Here is a 16,572-nt window from a genome sequence, read left to right on the forward strand (position 1 = left end):
ATGACTCTTAGGAAGCGCTGGAAGGGTTCATGCGAATGGGGTCGGAAGCTGCTCCTCCCTCCCTTCTTTCGTGGGAGTCTAGTAAACATCTCAGAACTGGAACCTCTAGCTCTGACCCCATTTGTTTCTAGGGAGGTGGGTTTGACTATCATTTGAAGTTTATCCCGTTTGAAGCCAAAACTTAGAAACCTTGGTTATCTTGTGGTTTTCCCCTATTTCTAATTCTTTAATCACAACCTATCCAGTCTACCCCAAAACACAGGAATCCAGTCGTGTGCCATTTCCACATTGCTACACCTTGGGCCTAATGTAGATTAGTTACGTTTTCTGGACTTCTGCAAGAGACTTTTTAGTTGGTCTCTTGACACTCTTGCTATTTTTTTTTTTGAACTAAGTTTCACTGTGCAGTTCAGATTGGCTTTGAGCTTGCTCTGTAGCACAGGCTGACCTTGCAGCGTTTCTCCTACCCTAGTCTCCGAAGTGCTGGGATTACAGGCATGTGCCATCACGCCAGGCTACACTTTGGGTTTTTTGAGATAGGGTCTTGCTGTGTAGTTCAGGCTAGTGCAGCAGCCTAGGTTGGCCTCAAACTCGCAGCAGTCCTGCCTCAGCCTCTCAAATAGGATTATGGGCTGCGCACCGTTCCTGGCTTCTTGCCACTCCTTAACCCACATTATAATTCCAAACTGTAGGTACATTGCTTGTAAAGCACACATCAGATAGTATTGCTCCAGGCTGTGACTGCTCCCTTCTCTGGTTTCCCTCGACACTGCAAATACAAACTCATTACTCTAGACCTACAAAACCCAATGTGATCTACTTCTTAGCTATCTTTTTTATCTTTTCAATTTTTTTACTTTTATTTGTACATGTTTGCAGTATATAATTACATTCACTGTAGAAATTAGTGCATGTACAAAACACATTTTAATCCCCTTCTTCCCCCTACACCCTTTTAAAAATATTTCTATCATCATAATCATTTATTACAAGACCTTATAAATTATTATATACACAGATTCAAATTCAGACTAATAGGCCAAAGAACATATAAAACATGATAATTGTACTAAAAGGAAGTACACTTTCAGATACGTTATCTATGCTACATTACAATACCTTTTTTGTTTTTTCCTACTATCTGTTGTTTATTGTTTTGTACTATACATAGGGAGAGACAGAGTTTTTCATGTAAGAGAAGCCATGCAATATTTAAATTCATGTGTCTGAGGTATGTTACTTAATATGGTAGTCTCAAGGTGCATTTATTTGCCTATAAATAACTCAAGTTTGTGCTTTTTATGGCAGAGAAGTATTCCACTGTATATAAATACTACATTTTTTAATCCATTGATTTGTTGATGGACATATAGGCAGTTTGCAAGATTTAGCTGTTATGAATTGCACTGTTATAAACATAGATATGCATACATCACTGTGGTGTGATGCCTTTAACTCTTTTGGGAATATACTTATAAGGGGAATAGCTGGGTCAAATGGAATTTCTAGTTTTAGTTTTTTGAAGAATGTCTATATGTCTATACTATGTATTTTTATATTCAGCCTTTGATTTCCATAGTGGTTGTATCAGTTTACAGCCCCCTCCAAAATTGGGAAGGTTCCTTTCTCTCCACAGCCTGGCCACCATTTGTTATTGGTTGATTTCTTTTTGGTATCTGGCCACCTTTTTAAACATTACCTTTCACTACCCGTTACCTCTTCATTCTATTCTCTTCACTTGTTTCTTTAGCACATAGAACCCTTGTTTTAATGTCTTGGTATGTCTTCCCATTCCCTCCCTCTGAAACATCCTTCCACCAGATTTTCACATGGTAGGTTTCTTGGCATTGAAATTTCAGTTGAAGGTCATCTCAGAGAGACTTTCTTTGAACACATACTTCAAAGTAGATTCCTACTTTATCCCATTTCTATCACATTATTGTATTCAATATTAGTTATTAATTGACTATTAATCCCCACCATTGCTTCCCTCATCTCATGTAGGGGCCTTGATTATTTTATTTTTTATCTCTGGTAAGTAGAGTTGCACTTGTCAGATAAGCTATGTTAAGTAATTATTGAATACAGTAATTTATACATGGAGAATATTTCTGTCCGAGAATGCTTAGTCAGGTCACCAGTTTGGCTTTTTAATTGTGCATTTTTAACTTAGCACTGACAAATTGGAGACCATAAACATTAAAAACAAAACCAAGGAGAGAAGAAGAAAGTAAGAGTAGAGAATGTAAGATTGTGTTCATGGAGATGAATTAGTTTTGGACTTGCTTATGTAGTGTAGTCATGTTAAGAACAAATTTATATTGGCCAAAGTTCTGCTGATAAATGTTACCCTGGCAAGTTGTTGCTATTTCTATTTACGTCAAGGGCTTTCTGAAAAAGCTAACGTATAGGTTTTGTTTCCCAGCTAGTTAACTTATTTGCTGCATGCCTGTTGTATGCTAGGTACCATGTACTAAATGTGGGAATGCAGGCAGATATGGTCCCTGTCTTTGTGGAGGGGAAAAAAATGACTATTTGGCTGATGATAACTTGACACACGTTTCTGTACAGAACATATACAGTAATGTTGCTTCAAAAGAGAGTTAAGAATTCTCAGGCACAGAATAGAACTTCTATTCAGCAAGTTAAGAATACTTTTCAAGCCAGTCTCTCAGCCTGAAAAGTAAAACAGAAACCAAGTGACTCAAAGATCAACTTGGGAAAGAAACAGTCTTGTGGAAGCTCATGAGCATGCGGATGAAGACACTCTGCAAGTAGCAGTAGAATACTTTGAGAAAGGTAAAAACACATTATTTTCCTTATGAAATTCTTATTTTTCTGGTCTTTTCCTTAATAGTTTTAAAAGGAAAGCATATTTTGCTCATTTATGCTTTTGTTTATTTAACAGACATTGATTAAGCTGTCCACTACCTATCAGTATGCAAGGTACTACAGACACAACCAAAAAATACCTTCCCAGCAGAGGCTGCCAAATGGGCACATAGAGTAAGTACTTAAGAATCTTTGAAACATATTAATGCCTGTGGTTCACTCTTAGATATTCTGATTCTTTTGATATTAAATTCAGACTGGTATTGGGACTTTTAAAAGGCTTCCTAGGTGATCCCAATCAATATTATAAGAAAGTTTGAGAATCATTGTCCTAGTGTTGAAAGAGAATATATAAAATGTGTCCTACCTTTTGGCTTGCCTGAACCACATTGAGTGAGGAGGAAGTGCTTTAGGCTGCATATAAAATACATAGTATAGTTAATGTGTGTAGCAGAATTTCTTTTTTTGTATTTGTAAGATTGAAAAAAGAGAGCATGGGGCCTTTAGACGATATCTGGACACACTTGGAAATTGAATGCTTTTAATCTAGAGCAAGATAGCTAGATCATGATTCAATTCTCACAGAAGGTACTATTTATTTGTTAAATATTCTAGAGTTTTAAAGACTTTCAAGGGTTTTTAGGAAGTTTTTAAAAGTTTTATTAATACATGTTTGTAGTATATAATGATTACATTCATTGTGGTAAATTGGTACATGTACATGACACATCTCTAGTCTCCCTTCCCCATGTATCCCCCTCCCTGTTTAACAGCGTCAGATTCATTTATTATGAATACATTTTTTACATAAAACTATTCCATTAGAGAATCACAAGATGTAATCCAAGGTGAGGCTGAGAACTAAAAGAATTTTAAAAGTTTCACTATTTAATATTGTTCCTTTTTTGAGATCCCTTTAAAACTGCATGGAGGAAAGATAAAATTTTGGAAAAACACTTGGAAACTGGAAATTGTGGCTTGGAAAAAACGGTTAGCTCCAGTAGTGATTGACATTTTATTGAATGTGGCACTCAGTGGCAAATTTGGTATGTTTTGTTTTGTTTTTGAGATAGGATCTTACAACGCAGTTCAGGCTGGCTCCGTGAGCTCACTTTGTAGCCCAGGCTGGTCTTGAACTCACAGTGACTTTCCTGCCTCAGCCTCTTGAGTAATGGGATTACAGACGTGTGCCACCATGCCCAGCTAAATTTGGTATGTTGAAACATATGACCTTTGTCATATGTTTGCTGTTAGATTTGCCTTTCAGACTTTAGTTTATTCTTTTTTTTTTTTTATTTAAGAGGAAAAAGAGAAAAACACAAAACAAACCAAAGCGGCGTAAGGGTACACGCAATACAGAACTACAAAACAAAACAAAACAAAACAAAAAACCATAACAGTAAGAAATTACCTGCTAGTAGATTACACACTATCTTCTTGAAAATAGTTCCTCAAATCACAGTATCAAAGAACACAAGGTGGACATTCAAACAGGGAGACTGCAAACAGCTGTGTTCAATGTTCCAAAATAGTTTATTCTTTTGAATCAATTACTTTTACTGTTCTTCTTAAAAGACCAATCTGGTAATATTATAAAATGAACCTTTCCTGTGTTTAGATTCTGAGCCAAAAGTTTCTGTCTACCTATTGTTGAAAATAATCAGTTACTGCATATCTTTACAAATAAAGTGTATGGATTTTTTTCACCAAATATATGGAACCATTTTAGCATTTTTCTTTAGAAGAATAGATAATAATTTAAATAATGTTACCTGAAGGCATCTTAAGAGATTAATGTGTTTCATTGCTTAAAGGTTTACTTGTCTGTAAAACTTTTTTTCATACTGTCTTCATTTTAGTGTCTCTGACCTTAATAGTCAAGTCAATTTTTCTTTTGTATAAATTTTTCTTTCTTGGTTTGGACTTTGGAGTGGTACATGTTCTTACAAATAACACCTCATCAGTCTTTTTTTTGTTTTCACCTTCTCTCATCTAAATTCAGACAAGGTATTTTAAACCCTAAATATCTTTTTTTTCCAAATGAGGAAACAGGTCCAGTGTGGTTAAAGAGATTTTTTTTTAACGTTAGAGCTAGAACTCAAAAAGTCAGATCTCCTAACTCCCATTCTAGTGTTTTTACTTCATACCACACTGCTACTGTTTTTTCTATTAATACAGCTGTCAAAATGTGATGCTTAAATCACAAAATCAAAGCATAAAAAGTGGACAGCTGCTTCTAAGATAACAGTATGTAATTTATCAACTAGTGATTTTTTTACTGTTTTTTTGAAATTCTGTATTATTTCTACCCTTTTTTCTGTTTTGCTTTTTTTCTCTAAATAAAAAAAAACCTTGATGCTTTAGTATGTTCTGCTCCTGTATGTTAGTTTCCTTTGTGTATATCCTAACATCTTGTTTATAGGTATGTGTATGTTTTAAAGTAACAACATATTACTGGCTGAACTTTAATATATAGCAGGTATTTTGGTTTGCTATAAATACTATCATAATTAGGTACAAAGGGACCTTAGGTTCTTTAGAAATTAATTTAAAAATCAGAGGGAAGTAAAAATAGAGTCAATATTGAATTTTGCCTTTGAGTTTGGTATTTAGATAAAGTGTTAGTGGTGAGATTATTTAAAACTTTAAAAGGGTTAGTAGCTATAATTGGGAGAGAAAGAAATTGACACAAAAAATTTCAGTGGAAAGCAGGAGGTTTTAGTCTTGTGATTTTCTTGTGTGCCATCATTGGTTTCTGTTCCACAGTGATGGGGTAGAAATTGCCGAGATATATTTTAATTCTTAAAACCTTAATATACCAAAGTTGATATAGAGTACATGTTCAGACCCAGTGTGTCTTTTGTCATCTCCATGTCGTCCTCTTCCTTTTCCTTTTTTGCAGTATTGGGGACTGAATTCAGGGCCTTTATAGTTACCTACCTCCCCAGCTCACTTTTATTTTTTATTTTAATAAGGTTGGTTTCGCTAAGTTGCCCAGGCTGGGTTCAAACTTGTAATCTCTTCCCTTGGAGAGTACAGGGATTATAGGAGTGCACTACCATGGCTGGGTAACATCACTTCTATTAGCAGATAGATATTTTCTAAATAAAGAGAGGAAGTGGACTTGATGGGAGAAGAATGGGCAAAAAAGCAGCAGCAAGATGTATCATGTACAGGTACAAACTCCCTATGATGAATGTTACCATTAGGTATATCTAAAATGCACCAATCATTTTTTGATTAGAATTTTTATTTGGGGGTTGAATTTATATTCTTTATATAGTCTAGATATAGTCCTCTGTCTGAGAAATAACTGGCAACAACTTTTCCCCATTCCTTAGGTTGTCTTTTCGCTCTGTTGGTTGTATCTTGTGCTGTTCAGAAGCTTTATAATTCGATATGATCCCATTTGTTGATTCTTGATGTTATTTCTTGTGCAATTGACATTTTGTTCATAAAGTCCTTGACTTCTCTTTTGTCGTCCAGTAAATTGTTTTTGTTTTAATATTTAGGTCTTTTATCCATTTTGATTTTAGTTTATTACATTGTGTGAGATATGGTCTAGATTCTATATTTTCTATGTGGATAGTCAATTTTCCCAGCACAATTTGTTCACATCTTTCCTTCAATGTATGTTTTTAGTCTCTTTTTTGAAGATCAGATAGCTGAATCTCCCATTCCCAGACTATTTTCATCACCTTAAAAATAAAACCTGTGCTCATCGCTCCCTTTGACATAAGAATTTTGAACCAAATAATTTGTTCTGTATTTTAGAAGTTAATGGTACAATTTTGTTTTGAATTGTTTAATGATAAGGGATGTTAAATATTATACACTTTTTTATTGGCTTCAATATAATGTGAGCTTTTTATGACCAGTAGTGAATAATAATAAAGGACAAGTGAAACACTAAAATGTAATTTAATGTAGTTTGTCTACTCTCTAGGAAATGCTATAAGTACACGTATACTGAAGTGCATGATTCCAGCAACCTTAATATCAGAAGAGTCTGTGGTTAAAGCAGTCTCCTGGCTCTGTGCTGACAAGTGTTCTGGTATCACCAAGGTAATCTTTCTAAGCACTTTGATGTTGTCCTTCAGAACCACTTAATGGCTGGGAAGCAAGAGCCACTTACAGAGTAATGGCAATGGCCTTTTGTGCAAAGCCTGTAGTTTTGGAACAGTATAACTCATTGCAAAGACTGTTCAAACAAATTTTTTCTTCGAAATAAAAGCAGTTATTCTGTTTTGTGTTAGAAGCTTCTAAAACAGCCCTGGGCAGGTGGGGTGAATTGAGTTCCTCTATGCCGGATAGTTATATTTAGAGAATTTCTAAAGGTGAATATCTTGTCTTTCCACAGGTACTTTTCTGTGTTGGCTGGTTGCAATGTTTGACTTCATTTATTGTAAGGAACAAATTAACTTGCTTTGTGGGTTTTTTTTTGTTTCACTGCAATATGATATACTGGTAAGTATACATTGGACAGCATTGAGCATCAGTCAAATCATACATATGTGTACATTGATGTACTGTATGTGCTTCTAGGTGCTAACCCAATATGTTTTTCCTTGTTTTTAAATATATAAGTATATAGAAAATGTAAAGAATAACATAACAGATACGCTTGTACCATGTCTCAGATTAACAAATATAAAATTTTTGCCAGGTTTTCTTTATATCTTCTTTTAAGAAAGTAAAACTGTACAGGTAAGAGTTGATTCTGCATTGGAGTCTCTGCTTATCTAAGAGCAGCGATTACCATTTTTTCGCCCTTTTAAGTCACTTACAGAGTGGTTTGGGTTACTTTTTCTACATTTTCTTTGTCTTTGTTTTTTTTTTTTTTTTTTTTTTTTTTTAGGCAGGGTCTCACTATGCAATTCGAGCTGGCCTTGAACTCACTTTGTAACCCAAACTCACAACTATCCTCCTACCTCAGCCTCCTGAGTGCTGGGATTACAGGCATGTGCTGCTATGCCCAGCACTATATTTTCTTGACTAAATGGCAAAACCTCATCAGAATTAATGAGTAGAGGATTACTTTTTGTGAGTTGCCAATGGACTGATTTTGATTAAATAGCATAATTATTCCCATTAAAAAATTGATAACTATTAAGAGAGTGATGGTGAACCTTTTAGAGCTTTGATGATACAAATAGCCTGCTGCAGCATGTGTGCCATAGGTTTGTCACCACTGCTTTGAGAAATCGATCTGCTGTCTACCTGAAAGACTTTTAGGGACCACTAATAGTTCATAGACCATATGAACCACTCATCTAACTCTCATTTGGGAAAGTAATTCCTTCATTGATTTCATTTTTAAAATTCATTTTTCTATTGTGTTCCTTGGATTATACTGGGCACTGTAGAATATTCAAAATTTAGCAGAGTTTCTGTTCTCCAAAAATTTAGAATTTACCTTGGGGAATTAAGGAAAGCACATGTTTTTAAACAACAACTCCAAAGTTAAATTATCAAAGACAATATTTCATAGTGTGAAGACAATATTTTATTACAGTATTTCCAAGAAAGAAGAGGATGCTATAAATTAATGATTACAAAAAGAATCAGAGTATGTAGATGTTGGGCTGGGCTTTGAAGGTTGAATACAATTTTGAGATTTGATGAGAGGAAATGATGTTTGATATGATGGAACTATTTCAAGCAAACTTGCAAGATGTGTAAATTGCGTTTTAGGAGACCTTAAATAGACCAGGCTGATTTAGTTGATGTTGGTATTTGGTAATGATGGACATTAAGGCTGAAAAAGTTGAGTGAGGAGTGACTGTAGAGGTCTTTCAATGTGGAATTCAATTTTATTCTATTCAGTGAGTGAAAAATTTTATATATGTTGAAAGCAGCTTTGTAGGAAGCTGTGGATAGTAGTGGCAAATAGGAGTTACAAGAGAGACTCAAGAAGTATTAGGAGGCTAACATAATTATCCATGTATAACAGGTTGAAATCCTCGATCAAATAGTCTCAAAATATGATCTGTGGACCCTGGGGGCCTCCTGCAATCTGAGGTAAAAATTATTTTAAAATAATGAGATATTATTTGCTGTCTTCACTATATTGACATATGCAGTGTTGGTTCTGAAAACAGTAGTGTATAAAACCGCTGGCACTGTAACACAGATGGCACAAACTGTACCGATGGTCTTCACTGAAGTTATTACTATGGTAAAAATCAGAAATGCCAGTTAGTGTCACTTAAAGTCCTAAATGAAGCAATAAAAATTTATTACTTTTATAAATCTTGTTACGTGCCATTAATGTTCTAGTATAATGAAATACAAAACCATTCTGCATACTTGTGTATAATAGTGGTTCTGAGGCAAAGCACTGAGTGATTGAGTTATAAACTAAGTAGCTGCGTTTTTCATAGAACACTATATTTGAAAGAATGACTGACATACAAACTGTTATTCAGTCTTGGATATTTGGAAGACATTGAACCTGACAGCTTCTTGACATTTAAAAAAATTTAAAAAGACTAGTGATGGGGGCTGGGGATTTAGCTCAGCAGCATAAGTGCCTGCCTTGCAAGCAGGCAGTCGTGAGTTCGATCCCGGTACCGATAAAAATCGAAAAAAAATAAAAGACTAGTGATGATATTGATGGCAATAAAAAATATTTAAAGACTAGTGATGATATTGATGTCAATAATAATGAATGTGACTTTTAGGTATCATAGTGAAATGGGTCAACATGTAGAAGCTTGATATAATTCAATGAACCAGTATTTTTCAAATGACTAAGCATGATGTTACAAAGTTATATATAAAGAAAAAATCCATTTGAAGGACAAGATGTATCAGTGAACTATAATGGAACAGACCAGTCATTTCATTAATGAGGTTTCATATTCCACTTTGAGGCTAAGAAATCACCAATGCTTAAGTTTTGCAGTAGTTTCAAAGCCACAGTTGCTTCTTTTCCCTGCTAGTAATGAACCTAAGAACTTGCAACTGCTAGGCCAGTGATGGGGAACCTTTTTAGAGCTTTCAATGAGAAAAACAGCCATAGGTTCACCACCACTGTCCTAGGTAGTGGACACAGCTCCAGCCCCACTATTTTTTGAAAGGCTATTAAATATTTCTCCCTTTTCCAACTGCATATCTTTTGTGAGGCTAGATTTTTAAAAAAATTTTAGTTTGAATGTAGTAAAAATACAACAGAACAAGACAGAACAAAGCCAATCGAGACAATGTAGTGACATTGGTACAAAACCTCAAAGCAGGGTACTGGGATAGTAGTAATAGGTATATAGTATATCTCGTTACCTTCACAATAGTTGTCCAGTCAATTAGGTATAAAGAAATCAAACCAATAGCAGAACATTGTAAAACCAATTGAAGAATATTGAATAGAGCAAAACAATCATTACAAAACATAACAATGAAAATAACCTTTGCCTTCAAACAGAACATAGAAGGAAATTCCCTATATTTGCTATATTACATATGGTTGTCCTCCCAAGAGATGGTTAGAATTGTTGGCAGCGGGGGAGGGATGTTTGATTCTCAGCAACAGCTGACTGGTTTTCCTCCTGGCTGGCCAGCACCAGGGGCGCTTACCAAGAGGGTGGGTAAATTACCTTCTTTTGCAGCTGCCTAAGTCCCAACATGGCTGGGTTTCCGGTAAGGCTAGATTTTTCAAAAAATTTAGTTACAGCAAACCAACATATGTTAACAATACATGCAGAAGCAGAGAATCAAACTATTCTATTAAGCCAGAAACATTAACACAGTTTATACAGGCCACGGAGTAGTGCAGTGTAGAATTATTTCCTGTGCAGCATGCATATAGCCCTGGGTTTACTTCCCAGGATCTCATGTGCGCACACACACACACACACACACACACACACACACACGTGTGTGTGTGTGTGTGTGTGTGTACATATATACTTACAGAAATGTGATCTGATATTACTATTTTCACTATTTTTGTTTAGAAAATAGTTTTTTTCATCAAGTGTATTCTGTCATATAATAAGTATTGTTAATGAATTAATATATATTAAAAATTTTCTCTTTCCTTGTGGTACAAAACCCAGGGTTTTCTCTCTTTTTTTTTTTGTCTTTTTCATTTTTATAGGTACCAGGGATCGAACTCACGACTGCCTGCTTTCAAGGCAGGCGCTTATGCCGCTGAGCTAAATCCTCAGACCCCAGGGTTTTCTCATAGAAAACTCTTTTTAAAATTTTTTTATTGTTGAAACAAGGTCTCACTCAGTTGCCCAGACTGGGCTCAAACTTGCAATGCTCCATCAGCTACTCAGAGTGCTGGGACTACAGGGATGTGCCACTATGGCAGGCCAGTTTTCACAACTTTAATTTCTAGTATGTTGAATATCATCTGATATCAGAAAAAAGCTTCTGGGTTTCTAGAATGTTTAAGAGCCTGAAAGGAACTAAGACCAAAAATTTGAGAATCACTGTCCTACACTAAGGAATTAGCAGTGGGAATGTAAATGAAAGGACAGATTTCAGGGGAAATTGTAAAGGAAGAATTGACATAACCTAGTGTCTGAACTGGGTTAGGAGAGGAGGCAAGAGTTAAAGATCTGAGTTTGTAAGTCAGAATAACTCAGTATGACAGTAAGAAAATTATGAGAAGGATCCAGTTTGGGAAGGAATATATATTTAGACTTGGATGTACAGAGTTAGAAGACAGAAGGCATCTTATAGGAATTCATTCAATGAGTATGTTTTTACTAACTACAAACTATGCCAGGCACCTAGTTTTAGGAGTACAGATATGAATGATACAATAGCTAGTTTATGTGAGGCTTATAAGCTAGATGCTAAGTGCTTAATATACGCATTAGTTTATCACATTTAAGATGCATGATTATCTCATGAACCATAAAGAATGTTGCCCTTAAACTCATATAATATCAATTATAGAATCAGTCCTGTTTTCAGAGGTGTTAAAAAGTAAATGTAAAAATATATAAAAGATTTTCCAGACCTGAGGGTCTGGAAAAAGAAAGAAAATAGTTAAGACAGAAGAGGGCAGATTTGGAGCCTGTGCTGCTGAGGTTTAGGATGCCTTGATGATATTTACGAAATGTATTGGGATTAAAAACTAGAATGTTAGAAAGTTGTAGCACTGGATTTCTGGAGGAGTTGGCTCCATGCCATAACAAGGTTCTGAGAGACCATGGCATGAATTGTTGAAACAGAGTGAAGGAATGAAGGTTAATGGAGTAGTAGATATTTCCTATATTCTTATGGATTTTTTTGTTGTTATTATCATGGTCCGTTGTCAATTACTGAGTGAAATACGTTGAAAATCTGCCATGAAGGTGGATTTGTCCGTCTTTGTTTAAAATTCGTTCAATTTTAATTTACATGTATTTTGAAGTGTATTAGAAGGTATATATACAAGTGGGGCTGGGGATTTAGCTCAGCGGCATAAGCACCTGCCTTGCAAGCAGGCGGTCGTGAGTTCGATCCCCAGTACCGATTAAACAAAAAGGTATATATACAAGTATGATTTAATAAAGGTATATACACAATTATAGTTTTGCTTTTTTTAAAGAAAACAAAAACTGATAGAGTTTCCAAACAAGATAATAGAAAATTAACAGTGATTAATGTATTGTGTATTATCTTCAAAGTAGTCACTCAGATTACAAGATACAGACGTGCAAAGTTGGTCAAACGTTAAGCATGAATCATTCTTTTCAATGGATCAATAGAAATTAGTAGTATAGTTATCTTAGCTATCTTGCATATGTATATGTGTATATACACACACATATATATACACACATATGTATATATTCTTTCCCTTTCGTCTTTTCTTCTTTCCCCCTTCCCAGTTGTTCTTTCCTTTTGAGCAGTTTTTTACTCTTTCACAATATTTATTGAAGATTTTGTATCTTATTTACTCTTTCAGTTTCTTACAGAAGGGAGAAAATAGGATGCTTACACATGTGAGTCTGATTTATTTCACTTATGAATACATTTTATGATGGAATAACCCTTTGCTGTCAGAAGTATTTTTCGTTTAATCTTATTTTGTCTCATACTAGCCTTCTACCCAAGCTTAATATTGGTGAGTAGTTGCGTAGTATTATATATTTCCATCTTTAGATTTTTGAAAAATTATTGTCTGAACTTATACCTTAAGTGCCTCTTATAAAAAGCATGAAACTAGATTTTTTTTTTCTTTTTGCAGTGCTGGGGATTGGACCCAGGGCCTCGTGCACGCTAGGCAAGTGTTTTACAACTGATGTACATTGCCAGCCACTGAATTTTATTTTAAATCTTGTTTGGAGAGTTTTGTTTTAATTTGGATAATTATTTACTTTTGTAGTGTTTATTCTGTAGTAGAAATAAATTCAAATATCTTGAGTTTTCTAAATCACCTGTATTTTTAATTTTTCTCTTTATCTCCTTTCTTTTGAACTGACTGTGGTTTCACTCCTATTCCTATTTGGAAGTTACATATTCATCTCTTTTTGTCATGTTTTTGTAGCGCTAAAGTTATTGGTAACTTGTTAAAGGTATCTTTATCTAGAATAATACAAAGACAGAGTGCTTTAATATCACATCCCTCCTAGTTTAGATGGTATTATACTTCTACAAACATAAAGCAGAAACTTATCTTCCCAGTTAATGTTTGTTAGATTTGCCCACATATTTTCAAGTGTTGTTTGTTCTTGCATTTTATACCTTCAATATAAAATCATTTTTGTTTAGCTAAAAGTATACCCTTTCTACACTATTCTTTCAGTTAAGATCTTTTGGTAGTAAACTATCTGAAAAAGTTTTTTCCCCCAAATTTTTGTTTTTATTACTGCATGTTTACAGTACACAATGATTACATTCCTTGTGGGGAATTGGTACAAACAGATCCCCTTCCTCTTCTATCCCTCCCCTCTCTAGGTTCTCTTTCCATTTGCTCTGTATTTCTGCTTCAGGTTTCTCATATAAGAGAAACCATATAATATTTAAGCTTGATTATCTGATTTCACTTATTAATGGTCTCAGTGAATTCATTTTCCTATAAGTGAATCAAATTTATCCTTCTTTATAGCAGCGTAGTACTCCATTGTGAATAACAACTACATTTTATTATCTCTTCATCTGTTGATGGACCTATAGGCTGCTTCCAAAATTTGCCTATTAGTTGTGCTGCTATGAATATGGGCATACATTTATACTATGATATATCTTTAACTCTTTCAGGAAGACAGCTAGAAGGGGAATAGTGGGATCAAATAGAATTTCTATTTGTAGTATTTTGAGTAATCTCCATACTGATTTACATAGTAGCTATAATAGTTTAGATTCCTATTAACAATGTAGGGATTCCTTTTCCTGCCCACAACCTCACTAACATTTTGTTTTGTTTTATTTTGTTTTGTTTTTTAAGTTCAAGATAATAACCATTTGTTCTGAAATGATATGGAATCTCAGTATTATTTTCTTTGTGTTTCTCTTAATGGCCAGAGATGTTGAACATTTCTTCGTGTAAACTTTAGCCTTTTGTACTTCTGATGTCTGTTCATTTTAATTGCCTGTTTTTGGATTGAGTCTTTATTTGGGGGGATCTAATTTTTCTCAGTCATATATGTATTCTAGATCAGCGGTGATAAACAGATGACACACATGCCATAGTGGACTGGTTGTATCATGGAAAGCTATACAAGATTCATCACCATGTTTTAGATATTAGTCCTTAGTTGAAGGAATAGCTGGACAAAATTTACCCATTTTGTCTTTTGCTGTTGGTTGTTTCATTTGCTAAGCAAAATGATTGAATTTAATGTAATCCTGTTTGTTGATTCTGAATGTTATTTCTTGTGCAACTGAGCTTTTGTTCAGAAAGTCCTTGCATGTGCCTATATTGTCAAGACTTTTACCTATTTTCTCTTCTAACAGAGAAAATTTTTTTTTTGTGGTGCCAGGGCTCAAACTCCACATTGTGCTTGCCAGGCAGGTGCTTATGCCACTGAGCTGAATCCCCAGTCCAAAATGTTGTTCTTTTAAAATTAAATTTATTAGTACAACTTAGATACACATAATGATCACATTCATTATAGGGAATTTGTACCTGTACATGAAATATCTTAGTTATCTTTATTTTCCCATTTCCCTCTCTTCTCTTCAGCCCTCTTGCCTTTATTATTTACAAAGCTTTGTTTCCATTGTTTTATTTTGAAGAAAGTAAAATTGAACAAAATGAAACAGAATAAAGCCAATCAAAACAAAACAATGAAACATAATGCCTCTTGTTATCTTCAAAATAGCTAGTATAGGCAGTTATTTTGAAGATAACAGGCTATTATATGGTAGCCATTGTTGATTTATTATCTTGTTTTGAAGTTCTGTATCACTTTCATTGTTTTGTTTTGATGGGTTTTATTCTGGTGTTTTGTTTGATTTTTTATTATGTTTGTTTACATTTTATCCCTTTTTTCTCATTTTTTCTTTTCCCTCCCACCTTCCCCATTTCCCTTTCTCTTTGAGCAATTCTATTTCACAGTATCATTGCATTTTGATTTTTATTTGCACTTTCAGTTTCTCACACCAGAGAGATAATGTGATATTCAATATATGTGTTCAGTTTATTTCAGTTAAAAGAGTATAGCCTCAAGGACTGTTTATTTTGCTATAAATATCTCAAATTTATCCTTCTTTATGGCTGAGTAGTACTCCATTATAGAAGAAAACCACATCTTTTTATCCATTCTTTGGCTCATGGGCATTGAGCTTGTTTCCACTTGTTTCCAGTGTTTAGCTGTTACAAATTGTGCTGCTATAAACATGAGTATGCATCATTTTGGCATGATGCTTGTAATTATTGTAATGCTTGTAATTCTTTTGGGAAGATGCCAAGAAGGGGAATATCTCGGTCAAATGAAACCTCTAGTCCTAGTTTTTTTTTTTTTAGGAATCTCCATACTGATTTCCACAGTACTTGCACCAGTCTGTACTTACACCAGCATTAGAAAAGGGTTCCCTTTTCCCCATAGCCCAGTCAGCATTTATTGGTTATTTCTTGATAATAGGCATCTAGTATAAGATTGAATCTCAGTGTTGCTTTAATTGACATCTTTCAAGTGATCAGTGTTCTTGAACATTTTTTTCATGTATTTATTTGCCATTAATTTCAAATACTATTTTTGGATTGAGTCTTTAAATTTGGAGTATCAGATTTTTTCAATTCTTTATGTTTTCTAGATATTAGCCCTTTGTCTGAAGGATAACCAGCTATAATTTTTTTCTCTATTGGTTGTCTTTTTCACTGTGTTAGTGATTTATTTTGCTGTGCAAAAACTTAATGAGATCCCAGTTGTTGATTTTGTAGTATTTCCTGTGCAGTCAAGGTTTTGTTCATGAATCTTTGCCTACACTTATGACTCCTACTAGTTTTACTTCTCTATTCCAGCAGATTTAGTGTTTCTGCTTTAATATTTAGATTTTTAATGTATTTTGATTTCAGTTTAGGGCATAGTAAGAGACATGAGCCTAGTTTTAGACTTTGACATGTGGAAAGCCAGTTTTTCTAGCACAATATATTAAAGAGGCTTTCTTTCTTCCAGTGAACATGTTTAGCCCCTTTGTCAAAAATAAGATCGTCGAGTGTGTTTGAAGTTGTTTCTTCCTCTTCTAATCTATTCCATTGATCCTCTGGTCTGTTTTTTATTTACCAGTATCATACTTTTTTAATCATCACAGTAGCTCTAGTGTATATTTTCAAATCAGGGTTGTTTTTCCTAT

General features: G+C 34.4%; 1 protein-coding gene across 3 annotated transcripts in view; it reads left to right on the forward strand.

Moving 5' to 3' along the window:
• The window catches only part of Cenpi (centromere protein I), a 147,546-nt gene that overhangs the window by 484 nt on the left and 130,490 nt on the right, over positions 1-16,572 (forward strand). For 2 of the 3 annotated variants that reach the window (XM_063246181.1, XM_063246179.1), the window contains exons 2-6: positions 2,572-2,799; positions 2,909-3,006; positions 6,779-6,897; positions 8,786-8,853; positions 13,022-13,057. In XM_063246181.1, coding sequence (XP_063102251.1) covers positions 6,811-6,897; positions 8,786-8,853; positions 13,022-13,057 — 191 coding nt within the window. In that variant the 5' untranslated portion in view covers positions 2,572-2,799; positions 2,909-3,006; positions 6,779-6,810. Of the gene's footprint in view, positions 1-2,571; positions 2,800-2,908; positions 3,007-6,762; positions 6,898-8,785; positions 8,854-13,021; positions 13,058-16,572 lie in introns of all 3 variants that reach the window. The other variant, XM_063246180.1, reaches the window with a different exon arrangement.

The sequence above is a fragment of the Cavia porcellus genome, unplaced genomic scaffold, assembly GCF_034190915.1.
Source record: "Cavia porcellus strain 051 isolate PalLab524CR breed Dunkin Hartley unplaced genomic scaffold, mCavPor4.1 scaffold_3, whole genome shotgun sequence".
Taxonomy (NCBI): domain Eukaryota; kingdom Metazoa; phylum Chordata; class Mammalia; order Rodentia; family Caviidae; genus Cavia; species Cavia porcellus.